Source organism: Ursus americanus, chromosome 16, assembly GCF_024610735.1.
Source record: "Ursus americanus isolate L20-20 chromosome 16, mUrsAme1.1.p, whole genome shotgun sequence".
Taxonomy (NCBI): Eukaryota; Metazoa; Chordata; class Mammalia; order Carnivora; family Ursidae; genus Ursus; species Ursus americanus.
In genome coordinates, this window is record NC_142142.1 from 17,226,611 (window position 1) to 17,246,572 (window position 19,962).

The 19,962-nt window shown below is 37.6% G+C and overlaps 1 protein-coding gene across 6 annotated transcripts in view; it reads right to left on the reverse strand.

The window, feature by feature from the left end:
* The window catches only part of CCDC90B (coiled-coil domain containing 90B), a 41,933-nt gene extending 23,785 nt beyond the window's left edge, over window positions 1-18,148 (reverse strand). For 2 of the 6 annotated variants that reach the window (XR_006782986.2, XM_045815645.2), the window contains exons 1-3: window positions 17,363-17,591; window positions 11,772-11,891; window positions 10,250-10,353 (exon numbers count right to left, since the gene is read on the reverse strand). Coding sequence is in view for 5 of the 6 variants with exons in the window: in XM_045815645.2 (XP_045671601.2) it covers window positions 10,250-10,353; window positions 11,772-11,891; window positions 17,363-17,576 (438 nt within the window). In the remaining variant the exon portion in view is untranslated. Of the gene's footprint in view, window positions 1-10,249; window positions 10,354-11,771; window positions 11,892-15,724; window positions 15,810-17,362; window positions 17,592-17,630 lie in introns of those variants that run through there. The other 4 variants (XM_045815649.2, XM_045815646.2, XM_045815647.2 and 1 more) reach the window with 4 other exon arrangements.
* Between the last annotated feature and the right edge of the window lie 1,814 nt (window positions 18,149-19,962).

The window sequence follows — 19,962 nt, forward strand, 5'->3', positions numbered from 1 at the left end:
AAATATATAAACTTCCAAAACTGAATCAGGAAGAAATAGAAAATCTGAACAGACCAATTACTAGTAATGAAATTGAACTGATAATCAAAAAACCCCCAACAAACAAAAGTCCAGGACTAGACAGATTCACAGGTGAATTCTACCAAACATTTAAGCAAGAGTTAACACCTGTTCTACCCAAAATATTCCAAAAAATAGAACAGAAAACTTTCAGATCCATTCTATGAGGCCAGCATTACCCTGATACCAAAACCAGTCAAAGACACTACCAAAAAAAGAAAACAGGCCTGTATCTCTGATAAACACAGGTGCAAAATTCTCAAAAAATATTAGCACACTGAATTCAACAATACATTAAGGGGATCATTTACCAAGATCAAGTCTGATTTATTCCTGGGATGCAAGGATGGTTCAGTATTCATAAACTCATCAGTGTGATACATCACATTAACAAAAGGAAGGATAAAAACCATATGATCATCTTAACAGATGCAAAGACAAGCATTTGACAAAATAAAGCACCCATTCACGATACAAACTCTCAACAGAGTGGGTATAGAGGGAACATACCTCAACATAATAAAAGCCATGTATGACAAACCCACAGCTAATGTCATACTCAATGGTGAATAAGGGAGAGTTTTTCCTCTAAGATCAGGAACAAGATGAAGATGTCCCTCTCACCTATTTCATTCAACACAGTACTGGAAGTCCTAGCCACAGCTATCAGACAACAAAAAGAAAAGGCGCAGAATTGGTGAGGAAGAAGTACAACTGTCACTATCTGCAAATGACCTGAAACTATACAAAGAAAATCCTAAAACTATACACAGAAAACCCGAAGCCCTAAACTCCACCAAACAACAACAACAACAAAAAACCCACAAACCCTATTAGGAATAATAAATGAATTCAGTAAAGTTACAAGATTGAAAAGTAATACCCAGAAATCAGTTGCATTTCTATACACTAGTAACAAAGTAGCAGAGAAATAAAGAAAACAATTCCATTTACAATTGCACCAAAAAGAATACCTAGGACTAAACTTAACCAAGGAGCTGAAAGACCTGTACTCTGAAATCTTTAAGATACTGATGACAGAATTTGAAGATGGCACACAGAAAAGGAAAGATATTCCATGCTCATGGACTGGAAAAATTTGTATTGTTAAAATGTCCATACTACCCAAAGCAATCTACAAATTCAGTGGAATCCCTATCAAAATACCAGTTGCATCTTTCATAGAACTGGAATAACCCTAAAACTGTGTAGAATGACAAAGGACCTCAAACAGCCGCAGCAATCTTAAGAACAAAGCTGGGGGTGTCACAATTCCAGATTTCAAGATATACTATTAAACTATTGTAATAAAAACAGCATGGTACTGACACAAAAACAGACACATAGATCAAAAGGACAGAGTAGAAAGCCCAAAAATAAACACACACTTCTACAGTAAATTAATTAATCTACAACAAAGAAGGACAAGAATATACAATGGAGGAAAAGACAATCTTTTCTATAAATGGTGCTAGGAAAACGAGATAGCTACATGCAAAAGAATGAAACTGGACCACTTTCTTACCATACACAAAAATAAACTCAAAATGTATTAAAGACCTAAATAAAACAATAAAACTCCGAGATGAAAACATGGCAGTACTTTCTTTGACATTAGCCTTAGCAACATACTTATGGGTATGTCTCCTAAGGCAGGGGAAACAAAAACTATTGGGACTACATCAAAATAATCTTCTGCACAGCAAAGGAAACCATCGACAAAACAAAAAGGCAACCTAGTAAGAGAATATATATGCAAATGATATAAGGAGTGATAAGGAGTTAAGATCCAGGGGGGCGCCTGGATAGCGCAGTTGTTAAAAAGCGTCTGCCTTCGGCTCAGGGCGTGATCCCGGCGTTTCGGGATCGAGTCCCACATCAGGCTCCTCCGCTGGGAGCCTGCTTCTTCCTCTCCTACTCCCCCTGCTGTGTTCCCTCTCTCGCTGGCTGTCTCTCTGTCACATAAATAAATAAAATCTTAAAAAAAAAAAAAAAAAAGGAGTTAAGATCCAAAATATACAAAAAACAAAACACCAAGAAAATCCAACGAAAAAATGGGTAAAGGAAAAAAAATGGGCAGAGGATCTGAATTCATGCACCGTTTGTGCAAATAAAAAGTGGTGCAGCCACTGTGGAAAACAGTATGGAGGTTCCTCAAACAATGAAAAATAGAAATACCATATGATCCAGTAATTCCACTACTGGGTATCTGCCCAAAGAAAACAAAACAACAACAAAAAATTCAACAAGATTGTTAAAACCACAGCCTCCAAATGGTGTCAGTTTGGTGTCCCAAACTGGGGCTTAATACCTAATCTCACTGTAGTTTCAACCTCCCCCAGAAATACAGTCTTAACTGGTTAGGAATTTTTGATCAGTGCCAATGAGTATGCCAAATGGACACACTCCACCCTTAAGGAAAGATGAGGTTATCTACATAAGACCCTTTGCTTTTCCCCTAAGGGACAATCCTTTACTTTTCCTAATAACTTTCTTGCCTCACCCTCCTATAAAAACCTTCCATTTTGTACAACTCCTCAGAGCCACATTGGACTTGCCAAATGAGCTGTTGTCCGATTTATGAATCATTTAATAAAGCCAAGTAGATCTTTAATCTACTTCGTTGAACAGTGCCTGGCTGGCTCAGTTGGTAGAACATACAACTCCTGATCTCAGGGTCATGGGTTCAAGCCTCACACTAGGCATAGAGCTTACTTAAAAAAAAAAAAAAAAATTACTGGGTTGAATTTTTGTTATTTAGTCATTGGTGGCAGCGAGGGAAACCGAGGCAAACTTCTGGCAGCATTCAAGAATGAGAAACACAGACATGGTACCAGCAAATCCTCTGAGTTCACAGTCTTTCTTGCTGTTTCCGAGGGCTGTGGTAATTTCCTCTTGTTTCTGACCTTTACTCTCTCTCTTTTTGTTTTTGTGTTTTTCAGTTCAGCTCCTGACCTAATTGGCTTTCACTTACAAGGCAGGTCAGCTTGAAATGGCAGATGGCTATGCTGGAGCCCAGTTGAGCCGGCAGAAGGGTCTTCTAGGAGCCAAGGCTTTCAGACCACAATTCCACATGTGGAAAACCCCAGCAGGGATGTAGGGGAATTGCTTATGGTGCACACAGGGCCTTGTGGCCAGGAAACAGTACTTCCAATATGTTCAGGTGCGCGTTTGTCTTGTTTTATGTACATAAAGGCTCTTGCTAGCATGTATGTAGGAGGCCAAAAAGCCACAAAAATTGGTGGACAGAAGTCGAGCATTTAGAGGCTGTTAGACTGCCTCCTCAAGAAGATATCACACAAGAAAACAGCAGCTTTGGATAATGGCTTTTTCTAAGATTTTTTAAAAGTATTTTTATTTATTTACTTATTTATTTTTCGAGAGAGAATGCATGCCTGCGTGGGGGGAGGGGAGAAGGGACAGAGAGAGAAGCAGGCTCCCCAATGAGCAGGGATCCCGATGTGGGACTCGATCCCAGGACCCCAGGATCACAACCCGAGCTGAAGGCAGGCATTTAACTGACGGAGCCACCAGGTGCCCTGACTTTTTCTAAGATTTAATGAAGTTTTTGTAAGTAATTTAAATACAACTGTTAAGAACAAGTAAATAAAAGTTTTAGATAACCTTTCAAAATAGTCTCCCCAGGGGCGCCTGGGTGGCTCAGTTGTTAAGCGTCTGCCTTCGGCTCAGGGCATGATCCCAGCGTTCTGGGATCGAGCCCCATGTCAGGCTCCTACGCTGGGAGCCTGCTTCTTCCTCTCCCATTCCCCCTGCTCGTGTTCCCTCTCTCACTGGCTCTCTGTCAAATAAATAAATAAATCTTTAAAAAACAAAAAACAAAACAAAAAACAAAAACCAAAATAGTCTCCCCAAATCTCTTTGGTAGTGTAAAACCTTAAAGTTTTGTTAAATTAAATGATGAGTTAAATTCATTAAATCTCTAGATCATTTCCAAGTAAGACAAATACTAAACCATTAATTACTAAACACAGGACAGAACTAGAATGTAGAAAAAATAATTATAGAAGATTTGTGAAAAAAGGAACCATTTAAAAGGAATTTTAATGTGTGGTCAAGCTGGTTAACATGAAAATAAACTTATTAAAAAACTAAGTTTCAATATGAAAAGCTACTGCAAAATTAGAATTTAGTTTTTTATTGAAAGGGACAACATTTTCTTGGACTTTTGTTCTGCTTTTAATAAGACTGTAAAAGTTCCTTTCTCTTCTAAATATTAAATTTCATAATGATCTGTTATCTTATTTAGGCAAGTACTTTAAAATTTTTTTTTGATATTTTTGGGGCGCCTGAATGGCTCAGTCAGTTAAATGTCTGACTCTTGATTTTGGCTCAGGTCATCATCTCAGGGTTGTAGAATCAAGCCCCACATCCACAGTGTGGAGTCCGCTTGTAAGATTCTCTGTACCTCTCCCTCTTCCCCTCCCCCCATGCTTGCATGCTCTCTATCTCTAAAATAAATTAATTAAAAAAATCTTTTTTGGTATTTTTGACAAACTTATCCAAATCAAATTCTAAATGAGGCCTTTTTACCTGGCGTATTCCAAAGGAATCCAAGTGCTCCTGACCACTAACAATGCTGCAAAATTAAAAGATGCTAGAGACCTCTAAATGTAATTTATGAGGAAGAGACATAGCTGACATCTTTTCCTTTACTCTAGTATTGGCCAGCAAAATAATGCCTTCATCTGTATCTCCTAATACAGTTGCTATTGCTAAAGGGGTGGTAACCCCTTTTATTTGGGGCTAAGAAAAAAATCTGTGTCCCTAACTTTTTACAAGCAGAATGACATTTCATTGGTCAACTGCCCTGAATTTACACTGTTGAGTTAAAAAGGACATACCACTGGGGAGCCTGGGTGGCTCGTTTGGTTGAATGTCTGACTTTTTTTTTTTTTTTTAAAGATTTTAAAAAATGTATTTATTTGATAAACAGTCATTGGAGGCCCCAATGAACAGAAGTCTAGGACCAGATGGCTTGTCACAGGTGAATTCTACCAAATATTAGAAGGTGAGTTAATACTTACTCTTCTCAAACTATTCCAAAAAATAGAAGAGGAAGGAAAACTTCCAAATTCATTCTATGACACCAGTCCTACCCTCATACTAAAACTAAAGACACCACAAATAAAGAGAACTACAGGTCAATGTCTCTGATGAACACAGATACAAAAATCCTCAACAAAAATACTAGCAAACTGAATCCAACAATACATTAAAAAAACCATTCACCACTGTCAAGTGGGATTTATTTCTGGGATGCAAGGATGGTTCAATATTTGCAAATTAATCAATGTGACACATCACATCAATAAGAGAAAGGATAAAAATCATTTTATCATTTTGATAGAGAAAAAGCATTTGACAAAGTACAACACCCATTCATGATAAAAACCTTCAAAAAAGCAGGTCTAGAGGGAATATAACTCAGCATAATACAGACCTTTATAAAAAACCCACAGCCAACATTATACTCAGTGGGCAAAAACCGAGAGCTTTTTCCCTGAGGTGAGGAAAAGATAAGGATGTCCACTCTCACCACTTTTATTCAATAAAGTCCTAGCCACAGCAATCAGACAACAAAAAAGAATAAAAGGCATGCAAATTGGTAAGGAAAACTTTCACTATTTGTAGATAACATACTATATATAGAAAATCCTAAAGACTCCACCAAAAACCACCAGAACTGATAAATGAATTCAGTAAAGTTGTAGGATACAAAATCAATGTACAGAAATCTGTTGCATTTCTATACACTAATAATGAAACAGCAGAAAGAGAAATCAAGAAGATAATCCCATTTACAATTGCACCAAATATAATGAAATACCTAAGAATAAACTTAACCAAGGAAGTGAAAGACCTGTACTCTGAAACTAGAATATTGATGAAAGAAATTCAAGACAACACAAAGAAATGCAAAGATAGGGGTGCCTGGGTGGCTCAGTTTGTTTAAGCATCTGCGTTGGCTCAGGTCATGATCCCAGGGTCCTGGAAGTGAGCCCTGCATTGGGTTCCCTGCTCAGAGGGGAGTCTGCTTATTCCTCCCCCCCCCCCAGCTCATGTTCTCTCCCCCATTCTCTCTCAAATAAATAAAAAAAAAGAAAAGAAAAAAGAAATGCAAAGATATTCCATGGTCATGGATTGGAAGAATAAATATTGTTGAAATGTCTATACTGCCCAAAGCAATCTACACATTTAATGCAACCCTCATCAAAATACCAACAGCATTTTTCACAGTACTAGAACAAACAATCCTAAAATTTGCATGGAATGACAAAAGACCTTGAATAGTTAAATCAATCTTGGGGGGGGGGGAAGTGAAGGTACACAATTCCAGACTTCAAGTTATATTACAAAGCTGTAGTAATCAAAGCAGTATGGTAGTGGCACAAAAACAGAACAGAAAGCCCAGAAATAAACCCATAATTATATGGCCAATTAATCTTTGACAAAGGAGGAGACAATATGCAATGGGAAAAAGATACCCTCTTCAACAAAGGGTACTGGGAAAACTGGACAGCTACATGCAAAACAATGAAACTGGACCACTTTCTTACACCATACCAAAAAGAAACTCAAAATGGATTAAACACTTAAATGTAAGACCCAAAACTATAAAAGTCCTAGAGGAGAGCACAGGCAGTAACTTCTCTGACATTGGCAGTAGCAACATTTTTTAGATATGTCTTCCAAGGCAAGGGAAATAGAAACAAAAATAAACTATTGGGATTACATCAAAGTAAAAAGCTTCTGCACAGCAAAGGAAACAGTCAACAAAACTAAAAGGCAACATACTGAATGGGAGAAGATATTTGCAAATGACAGTTCCAATAAAGGGTTAGTATCCAAAATATATAAGGAACTTATACACTTGAGCACCCCCCAAAATCAAATAATCCAATTAAGAAATAGGCAGAAGACATGAACAGACATTTCTCCAGGGAAGATACACAGATGGCCAACAGGCACGTGAAAAGATGCCTAATCAACATCAGTTATCATCAGGGAAATGCAAATCAAACTACAGTGAAATATCAACTCACACCTGTTAGAATGGCTAACAAATGTTGGTGAGCATGTGGAGAAAAAAGGAACAATCCTGCACTGTTGGTAGGAATGCAGACTGGTGCAGCCACTATGGAAAACACTATGGAGGGTCCTCAAAAAATGAAAAATAGAATTACCCTATGAACCAGTAATCACACTACTGAGTATTTAACCCGAAAATACAAAACACTTATTTAAAGGGATACATGTGCCCTTATGTTTACTACAGTATTATTTATAATAGCCAAATTATGAAAGCAGCCAAAGTGTCCATCAATTGATGAATGGATAAAGAAGATATGGTGACACACACACACAATGGAATATTATTCACCCAAAAAAAGAACGAAATCTTGCCATTCACAGCAACACGGAGGTAGAGTACAATGCTAAGTGAAATATGTCAGTTAGAGAAAGACAAATACCATGTGATTTCACTCATATGTGGAATTTAAGAAACAAAACAAGCAAAGACTAAAAAAAAGAAAAGAGACAAACAAAGCAACAGACCCTTAACTATGGAGAACTAATGGTTACAAGAGGGGAGATGGGTGAAATAGGTGTACATTTATCATGATGAGAACTGAGTAATACACAGAATTGGTCAATCACTATATTGTGCATGTGATACTAATATAACATTGTTTATAGGAATGAAGATTAAAAACTTCATAAAAAAAGATAAATTACAGTGCTTTGTTTTCAAGTTTAATATTCACTGAGTATGTGGAGAGTTGATTTTATATTTGAGAAGAACCTGAAAATTCATTTCTTATACCTTAAAAAAAAAAGTCAATAGCTTCATTGGCTCTTTCAGAGTAGCTCAGAGGTTCTGGGGAATTAATTAAATGACTGGGTTTTTTTTTAGTAGATTTAGTAGTCTGTCATGCTCCTAAGTAAAGTAAGCTAAAATAATGCACACAAAAATTTAAAGGTAAGTGAAATCTAAGGGTTGAATGCTTTTAATTCTGAAATCTAATATAGTTGGAAATGATAGTAAAATTTTCAAAGGCTTTCAATGCTTCACGACTCTTTAAGCATTGAAATTTTATGCAAAAGGTTCTAATTTTATGTTAGAAAGAAATCCTAATTTTTTCTCTGCTGTTTAGTATTTATTTGAGAAAGGAAGCCTAAATTTGAAAAATTAAGAAATATGTAAAAAATCAGATTCTTAAATACAGTGAATTAATTCATGAATTTATTCATGAAAAAAAAGTGGGTAGAAGAACTGAATAAGCATCTTTCCAAAGAAGACATACAGTGGCCAACAGACACATGAAGATGCTCACATCACTAATTCTCAGGGAAATGCAAATCAAAACCACAGTGAGATATCAGTTCACATGAGTCAGAATGGCTAAAAATCAAAACAAAAAATAACAAATGTAAGGATGTGGAAAAAAGAGAACCCTTGTGAACTATTAGTGAGAATGTAGACTGATGCAATCACTGTGAAAAACAGTATAGAGATTCCTCAAAAAGTTAAAAATAGAAATACCATGATCCAGTAATTCCATTACTGGGTTATTTACCAAAGAAAACGAAAACACTAATTTAAAAGATATATGCACCCCTAGGTTTACTGCAGCCTTATTTACAATAGCCATGATATGGAAGCAACCCAAGTGTCCATGGATAGATGAATGGATAAAGAAGAAGTCATATATATATACAACAGAATATTACTCAATTATAAACAATGAGATCTGGCCATTTGTTACAACATGGATGGACCTAGAGGGTATTATGTTAAGTGAAATACATCAGACAGAGAAAGACAAACACTATATAATTTCATTTATATGTAGAATCTAAGAAACAAAACAAACAAAAAACAAAAAGCAGAAACAGACTCATTAATACAGAGAACTAGTGGTTGCCAGAGGGGTGGAAGTGGGGGGATGGGTGAAATAGGTAAAGAGAATTAAGAAGTATAAACTTCCAGTTATAAAATAAATAAATCCTAGAGATAAAAAGTACAGCATAGGGAATACAGTCAATAACATTCATTGTAAAAACACTGTACAGTGATGGACAGTGACTACATATATTATGGGGGAGCACTGAGTACTGTAGAGAATTGTCAAATCACCACTTTGTACACTTGAAACTAATACAACATTGTATTATCAACTATATTTCAATAATAAATGTTAAAAAAAGTATTTCTGCAAATTGTAAACCATATTTTTAATAGTACATCACTTGGGAAAGGAGGAATAAAAAAAGGAAGACAAATCTTAATTCCTAAGTAAAAATAAAGTATATGTCAATTCCAAAGGTGGGGGGAGATAAATATAAATAATATATATATATAATATAAATATATCTTTTATATATATATAAAAAATTATAGGAAGGAAACAAATTCTTAAACAGTGAATTCATGGTTATGAGTTCTATGAATTATTCCACAGTTAAACTCATTTAGCTTATTCTATGCTTTATATAAAATTATTGCTTTTTCTCCATAGCACCACAGTGACAGCTCTTAAAAATTACTCAAGCTGATTCACTCTTCAGTGGCAAAGGAGAACGGTTTACCTACTTCTCCAGATTGTTAGAGGAATAACATAAGATAATACATGAGAAATCCACAGCTCTGTTCATCTCTCATCCCAAGTTCTTAGTAAACGGCATTATTGACCGTAGGGATTTGTGTATCCAAATTAAAGCATATTAATGAAGTTGTTCCCAGACATGTGTATGTCCCTTCCAGCTTCCTAACTTTGTGAAAGTTAACCAGACCTTACACATGACTACAGTAAAATGTTTTTATCTTGTAAGTCAGCTTTTCTACTGTGGTAGGTTTTCTATGGGGAAAAAGTTATTTCAAAAATCATCGACCACCACCACCTCAAATAATTCAAATAATACATAATTTTCTCACATAACAAAACATTTGACAAAATTTCATTCTCTGTGTTACCATAATTTTATTATGATTCCCCTAACTCCTCAATCTCTTTAAATACTGATACTAAAGTTTTCCTTTTGTTCTTTGGTTCCTTTGTAGAGTATAAGGAAGATGTAGGTGTGTTTAGGAGGTGGGTGGGTAGTCAGAGATGCAGTATAAAAACGATTGTCTGATGAAACAGTCAGATAATAATGAAAATATTACCTGTTGAGCTCGAGTAACCATCTCCTTGTATATACTATCCAGGCTGACATTTGATAAAGTGGTTAATGCCGATACAATTGTTTCTGCTTGTGCTTTGTCAAATCCTGTAGAGAGCAAATACGTATTTATGTTTTTTTAAAAAATGCATGTCCTTATCAACATAAACAGCTAGAATAACTTTCCTTATCAAATTTTTCACTTAAAAAAAGTTACAATTAATTTCAGATTATGTTATTCTCTAATAGCACTCTATAATTTTAATTCCCACTGATCCATTTCCCCATGTCTACATCAACACTGCATCATCCTAGTGGCTTTTGAGTTTATCACTGGCATTAAAAAATGGAATGGCATTGCATTTTTATCCTTAAAATTTGCATTTCTTCAGTCAAGTAACTTTATATACCTTTATTGCCTATTTATATTTTTCTGTGAGCTATTTATGGCCTTTGCCCATTTTTTATAAAATTACTGAAATTTTTTTGATTCATATGAACTCTTTGTACATTAAAGCAATAAGTTCATTGTCATGTATGTTCCTAACATTTTTAACTTTGTGAATGAATGATACCTTTTGATATACAGATTTAAGTATTTCAGTAGTCACATCTGTCAGTCTTTACTTTTCTGCTTCTGAGTTTTAGGTCTTGCTTCCTCAATCTAAAAGTCTTTAAATATTCTATATTCTAGTATTGTTAGTAGCTTTTCTCTCATTTTTTTTTTACATTTGACTTTTAATCAATCTGGAATTTATTTTTCAGTAAGAGCATCTGATCTATATTTTCAAACAGCTAGCCATGTATCATCAATTTATTAAATAACCCTTCCTTTCCCTAATTTGTAATGCCTTCTTTGTTTGCTAAAAATCTCTATATCTGAATGCCATTCTATTAATCTACTTTTCTATTCCTGTACTATCACATAATTTAACTTACTGTTTTGCTATCTGGTAATCTTTTGTTATCTGGTAATCTTTTGTTTTTCTTTTTTGCTATTCTTAAATAGTCCTTGCACTTCCATGTGAACTTTAGTTATCAGCCTGGAAACTAGTTTTTCTTTTCTACATAACTGAAATCAGACTACACATGTAATTTGTTTTTTTTTCCCCACTTAGTATGAGTATTTCTCATATCAATAAATATTCTTCAACACCATTTTTGTGACTGTAGAATATTCCACTGCATGGATGGCACTTGTATTTAAAGTGACTTTTAATTGTTCATAATAATGATATTGTCTTCACTTCTTGCGACTGTTGTTAATATTATTCTTTCAAGAGGTACCCGTTTCTTTGGGGGTGCCTGGGTGGCGCAGTCGTTAAGCGTCTGCCTTCGGCCCAGGGAGTGATCCCAGCGTTCTGGGATCGAGCCCCACATCAGGCTTCTCCACTGGGAGCCTGCTTCTTCCTCTCCCACTTCCCCTGCTTGTGTTCCCTCTCTCGCTGGCTGTTTCTATCTGTGTCAAATAAATAAATAAAATCTTAAAAAAGAAAAAAAAGAAAAAAGAGGTACCCGTTTCTCACCATGAGTTTCCAAATCCTGAACTAGTGCATGGGTATCAAAAGTTAATTTCCTTTGTTCTAAAGGAGTTATGTCCACTCGCCTCATATCATATCCTTCCTTGGTTGTGGTGGTGAAGAAGTCTGAAAAGGGAAGACAGGTTTTTTCCTTGTAGTAATCAACACAAGTGTGACACTTTAGCTTCTAAAGCATTTCTCCTATCTATTTACCATACAGTTTCAGCTCCTAGGAATTCTGTAATTTTAAGTAAGAAAACACATTTCTCTGAGTGGCCCACTCTTTTATCTGAAAAGTTTCTAACGTTATTCTATACATGGCAACCAGTGAATAAATGTTTCCTTTCCTTCTTTTAGTATTCAGATATATTTTATTTATTAAGAGTCAGTCAAAAGTTGTAACATAATATACATCAAAAATTTTTGATATCACTGCCACATTTCTCATTACTGGAAGAGTGGAAACTGCCCAACTCTCCTAGGGTCTCAGAAGTCTTTTACAGAGATATGGTAATTATTTATACCTACATCCCCATATAAAGTAGCTTTTTGAAAATCCACTCTCTTACATATCCATTTTATTTCCATCAGAGTTCTCAGCTCTAATCTGAAATTGTCTGGTTTGTCTCTCTGAACCAGAATGTAAGCTCCATGACACTTTCGGTTTTTCATCACTGTACCTTCACTACCTAGAACGGTGCTTGGCAAATAACTGGGTCACAATATTTTACTGTTGAATCAATCGATTAATTTTAAATTCTGGGGTATTTACTACTATCAACACAAAAGCCCTAGCAAATTTCTCATTTTTGCAATAAATTGTCCTGTTTCAATAAATCCCCAATTTTTAACCTAGACACAGTATGGTCCTTTACCATATAATACTAATGAATTTCATTAAAAGGTATTCTTTTTCAGAACTTTGTCTATATACAACTTGAATGAACGAGCAAAGCAGTGGGAGGGGCAGAGGGAGAAGACTTCCCAGTGAGGAGGGAGCCTGACATGGGGCTGATCCCAGGACCCCAGATTCATGACCTGAGGTGAAGGCAGATGCTTAACAGACTGAGCCACCCAGGCACCCCATATACCAGATATTTTTTTATACTATGAATGCAAGGTGGTATTAGCCATTTTTAGAAAACAGCCTAAAAAGGTAAAGCATTTTACCTAAAGTCACAGAGTCATCGGCAGAATCAGAATTGAGACTCAAGACTTCTGACTCCAAAGCCCATGCTCTTTCTGTCACCCTATGCTCTTTTTTATCCTAAGTCACTCAAGATAGCTAGGTACTTAAACGACATACATAGCTGCAACCTCAGGTATTACTTTTCTGCGAGGTAGTTTAGGGAAAATTCCTATGTATCTTTTCAGCCAACAAATACTTGAGTGTCAGGCACAGGGGATGATGAGCAAAATCAGACATAAACGACTTGCTGACTTTGCGGACTAGTAGGCAGGAAAGAGATACTTAAAAACAGTATCTAAATATAAACTCTAAATTCAGTGATGAAAAAGTACTGGCCAGTCCTTTACATCAATTCATTCAAATACTCAAATTCTCTTTAGAGGTTAACAGGAATCAGACGTAAAGGTGGATCAGTTTTGAACACACACACACACACAAACACACACACACTAGCACAGTGGTCAGCAATAGTTTTGGCTCTGAGTGCCATCCAGAAGAGTTAAGCAATGTGCCTTTGTGTGTCAATATTAGACCTGAGGAAGAGAAAAAAAAATTAGAGGAGAAAGAAGGGCAGATTTCAGTTATATTTCCAATAACAATTGCATTAGAAATGATTAGTACCCAGTTACCCATCCTTGATTAGAAGTTTAGTTATTTTTGGGGGGCTTACTGCAGGGGAGGGGAGTAATGTTTATGTAACACGATACTGCTTTCACACCTATTTTTTTTTCACATCTATTATTTATCCTTAACATTCTCATGTTATGGATGAGAAAAACAGGCTCAGAAATGCTAAGTAACTGCCTGAGATCTTATGGTCTCAGAGCTAGGCAGATTAGCGCACAATTCCTCTTCCTTCCACAAAGTGAAGCTTCCTACTGATAGGGGAGAGAGACCAAAAAAACACCTAACATGGCTGCAAATCCTCACAGGCTGCAGCTGCAGTCTCATGTCCCACTCTGCTCAATTTGGCCCTCCGCTCTCAAGGACTCTTCATTCTTTAATTCTCTTAATAATTTGAGAAAGCTTTTTTTTTTTTTTTTTTTTGCCTACTCATATTTATCCTTCAGAGTTCAGTTTGAATGTCTCCTCCACTGGAAAGACTGCTCAGACTCTCTTAGGTCAGGTGTTTCTTGTTAGCGTTTTTCACAGGATCCTAGAACATTATTTTGCCGCACCTCACAATTTACACATTTATGACTGTGAACTGCTTTCCCACGAGGCCAGGGATCAGGTCAGCAAACCACAGCCTGCAGGCCACCATCACCTATTTTCCTAAACAGCTTTACTGAAACACAGCCATGCTCATTCACTTATTAATGGAAAACATGAGAATTTTAAAAACAGTATCTAAATATAAACTCTAAGTTCAAATGATGAAAAAGTAATGGCCAGTCCTTTACACCTACAGGTGCTTTCATGCTACCATGACAAGAGTAGTAGCAAGTGACCATATGACCAGATACAATCTGCCTCATTACAGAAAAACTTCGAGGACCATCACATTAGATTATAAGGTCCCCGTGAGCAAGAACCACACCTGCTCTTGCTTGTCATGGAATCCCTGACGCCTATAACAATTCCTGGTGCTCAGCAAATATTTGCTGATCGAAAGGAACTGTGTTAGGTGGTGTGGGTACAATGAGGATCAAGGCTGAGGTTTAAATCATGTGCTATCAAGATATATCCGTAAAGGAATACAAAGGAGAGACATCTGGTCCTCAGTGAGAATAAAGGGTTAAAAATGGCTGTTTGGTGAAATCTTACCATTTGCAACGACATGGACTGGACGGAACTAGAGGGTATTATGCTAAGCAAAATAAGTCAATCAGAGAAAGACAATTATACTGTTTCACTCGTGGAATTCAAGAAACAAAACCGAGGATCACAGGAGAAGGGAGGGAAAAAAAGATGAAATCAGAGAGGGAGACAAAACATAAGAGACTCAACTACAGGAAACAAATTGAGGGTTGCTGGAGGGGAAGGTGTTGGGGGATAGGGTAACTGGGTGATGGCCATTAAGGAGGGCACGTGATGTAATGAGCACTGGGTGTTATATGTAATTGATGAATCACTGAACTCTACCTCTGGACTAATAATACGCTATATATTAGTTGAATTTAAATAAACTAAAAATTTTTTTAAATGGCTATTTGGAAAAGATACTAGTTATAGTAAATCTTAAAGAGACGTTAGCCAGGCAGGAGGACCACAATGAGCAAAATTCACAAAGGCATGAGCTGCCTTTGCTATTTCTACCTTGGGCTCTATATACTATGGGGATGAGGAGGAAGAATACAGAAGGATCTGTGGAACATTCATTCCTTGGGTGTACTCAAATAGTTCTGTAATCTTTGGCTGAGTCCTCACAATCCTAAGAAGTAGGTGTTGACAGCCTTCCTTGCAGTAGGACTTTAGAGAGCACTCTTCTTTGGAGGGAACGAGGAAATGGAAAAGCCTTTGATAGCCAGAGCAGGGCTTCACAAGTACTTCAACTCACAAGCAATTTTAAGAATAAATCTTTGTAAACATATTAATAGGTAGAGGAAAGGAAGTAAACAGAATCACTGTTCTTAGCTCAGGGTGAGATAACAGGTCCTTAATATCTTAAAAGTTCCCAGAATCTATACAATTGTACAAAATCCTAAACCCTTCCTTTCATACATATCTTGTGGTTTTCCTAAAGTGAGAAACAAACTCACAGTTTAAAGATGTAACCAGCAACACAAAGCTTTTAAATTGTACATCTTGGATCAGCACTCTGGCCTACCTTGCACCAAGCTCTTTGCCAGAGAACACCAGATTTTACTTTTGATAACACATGTAAAATGCTGTCTCATTAGGGGCACCTGGGTGGCTCAGTCGTTAAGCGTCTGCCTTCGGCTCCGGGCATGATCCCAGCGTTCTGGGATCGAGCCCCACATCAGGCTCCCCTGCTGGAAGCCTGCTTCTTCCTCTCCCACTCCTCCTGCTTGTGTTCCCTCTCTCGCTGGCTGTCTCTATCTCTGTCAAATAAATTAAAAAAATCTTTAAAATGCTGTCTCATTAAATCTAAATTACAAGTTTTATATTAACTAATTGCTAATTTAGAGCTACACCACTTCAGTGACATAGCTGGTTATTAATATAGATCTATATATCTATGTATCTATATGCTGGTCTGTTGACAGGTGCTTTGCTAGCTACATCAGAATTAACAGAATTAATAAATAAATAACACAGAGATCCCTGGGCTCCACCCCTGAAGACTGACTCAGGAGTTCTGGAATAGGGCTTAAAACTATGTATTTTTGAAAAGTATCCCCAGGGTTTCTATTCTGCTAAATCTGGGAAGCAGTAATGAACTAGGAATCCAGCACTATTAAAACTTAGACAAACTGCATCACCTTCCCATGCCTTCTCTATTTATCTTTAAAAAAGAAATTGGACTAAATAACTGAGATCCTTCCATAGGCTGAGGTCAAGGTTTTCAAATTCCTTCATTACTGACATTATTAGGCAAGTTTAAACTACACAGTAAGCATTCAATCAATATTTGTTCAGTGATGAGGGACACAAATCATTTTAGGTGTAAGGGGCTACTTAAGATTTCTCCAACAAAGTCAGATTCAAGTAGGGTAACTCAACAAATATGTTAAGACATTATTGTTTACTTATGAAGTATTTCCTAATACTTCAAAGTTCATTCTCCAAAATTGTTTAATATTCTTTGTTTACACATTCAAATGAAAACACATTATCTCTCAAAATTTACAAAGATAAGATAAACAATGAGGTGATTTCCCAGGGTTCAAAAAATGCTATCTCCTTTTTGTAAAGTCCATCATAATGTGTATATACACTCAACACCTAAATGTGTAACCAAGTAGCTCGTGACAGACACTGGGAGCTCAACAGCAGTCTTACAGATGGGGGATCTACAACTGCAATCTTACTGTGTGAGTAAAATGAAGCAATTAGCAGACTGGCACAAAGTACGGTGGGCACTGGGTGGCTCATTTCACATGGCACTGAAGATTTAAGAAGGTGAATAGAGAATGCTAAGGTTAGTACGAAGTGGCTATTCTGTAGACAACCTTATAGAGTTTTTAAAAAGGATGAGGGGAGATTCTGGAATCATCTTTCACCATAAAGTCTGACGTCCTTCAGGACACAATGCTAACAAGGGTGCCAACAAGTTTAATACTTGCTGGTTCCAGCATTTCACGTTTTGTTTTGCTTTGAATGGCTACTATGTGACTGCAGACTACTAGAAATTACAGCGAAAATAAAGCCGGCCTGACCTGAAATGTATGCTGTGGTCTACAAAAAACGTGGGCTCGAGACAGCACCCAAATAACACAGCCTGAGTTTGAACAGGCGACGAAAGAAACCAGAACTCTCAGAACACAGATTGCTCCTGACTGACCTCCGAAAGGGCGGGGATTGCCAGCCTTATTAGACAGAAGGAAACGAGGCCTGAGAAAGTAGCCTGGGTGGTACTCTAGTGGTGGAGCCAGGTGGGAACCCCCGGCTCTCAGAAGAGAAGGCGGTTCTCTGTCCTCTCCCTTCCCGCCCCAGGGCAACCTGGCGAGACCAGGCGGGCCTGGGAGGGGAGTGGCACCCTCGCAGGCACAAACCATCGGCAGTCTCCCCACAGTGCAGTCAGGCATCGGTGACAAGCTGCCTCGTCTCACCTCTCCGCAGGGCCGGCGAAAAAACCCCGCCGAGGCTCGAAACCCGGCGGCCTCCACGGCCCTCAGATCGCAGGAGCCGCCAAACACAGCGACTCCACATTTCCTGTTTTCGGGCTGGCGGAAGGAGGCGAAAGGCTGAATGAATCACGCTTAAGCTTTCGGGCAAGGTAGTTCTGGCACCGCGAGGATGCTGGGAAGTGTAGTTTTCCACCAGCGCGGACTCCAGCCGCGCTCCCGCAAAGGTGGGCCTCTTCACAGACAGACCCACAACTCACTAGCATGATTCACAGCGGCTCGGCTCCACCCACCGTCCCTTCCCAGCCGGCGCACGACGTTACCGCGCTAAGACAGCGGGACCGTGTCTGAGACCTTCCAGTGCCCGTTTCCTAGCAATGAGGTACAGCTCAACAGCAGAGGTTCCCCGAGGAAGCCAGAGGCCATTACACGCCTGGGTGTGAGACGCAGCCACATCCTACCACCCGGCAACCTGGGATCTGAAATCCTCGTTCGCTGAGCATTCCGGGGGAATCGCGCAGAAACCTGGGAAATCGCTCAGAAACCTGGGAAATGTAGTCCAACGAGGTCCACATTCGTGTTTCTTCATGGCTTACTGCTTCGCCCTCTTGTGTGCAGGAGGATAAACTTCACTTGGTTTAGTCCCCGTCTGGAGGGAAACAATTTGTTTCCAGAGTGGGCCTGATTTTCACCACTTATCCCTCTGAGGCCTGTTACTTCAGACTTTGTTCCACATGGTAAAAATGCTGAAAATAACAACACACAGTAGTTGTGGGGTTCAAACATGCTAATATGTCCTTTGTCAGTTCTAAAGTGGTCACAATCATTAGGTTTTAGTGCCTTAATTATTCTCACAAGGATGTAAACAGTTACCCCTGGATTTTCCTGCCTATTTGTTTCAAAGCTTTGTAAGCATCAGCTGCATAAAAAGCACCATTCTAAGCACTGAGGCCCATTAAAGGGATAACACTTGATTCCTGCCAGCAAGGGCTTAAAGTTTATGATGAGGAAATATAAGGCTTTAAAAAATTGAAGAAAAAAAGAAGGGACAGTTTAAACTCACCGGTAAGATGAAAAAAGCAAACAAAGATATACCAGTTTTACCTATTAAAGTTAAAAAAAAATGATCCACGCCAGCAAATATGCCATTAGATAGGGTCACTCACACTTCTGGCAGGAGGGTAAGTTAATACAATACAGTTGGAAAGCAATTTAATACTATATACGAAATTATAAAAAGGGAATAGCCAGAGGTTCAATTCTCAAAATCTATCCTAAGAAAAAGTAATCATATCTGTAGCTAAGATTTTTAAAAATTATAACCCATGGAATGTTATTTATAGTAAAAAATTAGAAAAAATCTAAATATTCAATGTGATTCAGCAACTTGCACAAATGTCACAAATTGGAATACTCTACAATCATATAATTGGAATTATTCAAATGGGAATATTATACAATCATGGAATATTATATAATCATTGATATGATCATTTAAGAAAATTCTTTACATATACACACATATGTTAAAGTAGTGATATATACGTAAGTGTATGTATATCCAATATGATTGTAATTCTGTCAAATGATATGATGATCACTGTTATGGAAGAGCTCACAGACTACTGGAAGATATAGACCAGTAAGGGGGACCACAATATTTTTAATTACCGATTTCGGAAAAAAATGTACCTCTTTATACATTCATACTTATTGGTTTTTATTTACATTACTGTAAAACTCCGCAACAGAAATAAAGTGTTGAATGTCAAGTGACCAAAGCAGGGCTAATCATATTCTCTTTCATGGAACTCCTGTAGCGACCCCTGTCCTTGTCCTTGCCCTTGTATTTCTTATTTATTTTCTCCATGACGGTAGAGACACATCTGTCACTGTTTTCTCCAACACCTGGCATAATGCCTGGCCCCTAATGAGTCTTCACTAAATATGTGTTGAATGAACCAATAAATGTTCAAAATACAGTTTGGTGAGGACACCTGATAGATTGGTGCATCAGAGTCATTTGGAAGATCGGGAGAAATTGGGGGAGATAAAACTGAAAACAAGAATAAAAAGACTAGGGAATTGGGTTTGCACAATAGACTCTCAGGAGCTTTTGAATGTTTTTAAGCCCAAACTGATAAAAGCCAGTGTGAGTACCTTTCCAGGAAACACTATTTGCCGTCACTAGTACAGGCTTATGAACAATTGTTCCTCCCGATGTCTGATGAGGTGGCCTGGCCATGAGAAGCGCTCTCTCTCTGAAAGCAGCTTGGTTTACCCACTCCTCAGAGACCAATAACTAGCAGGGCAGTGG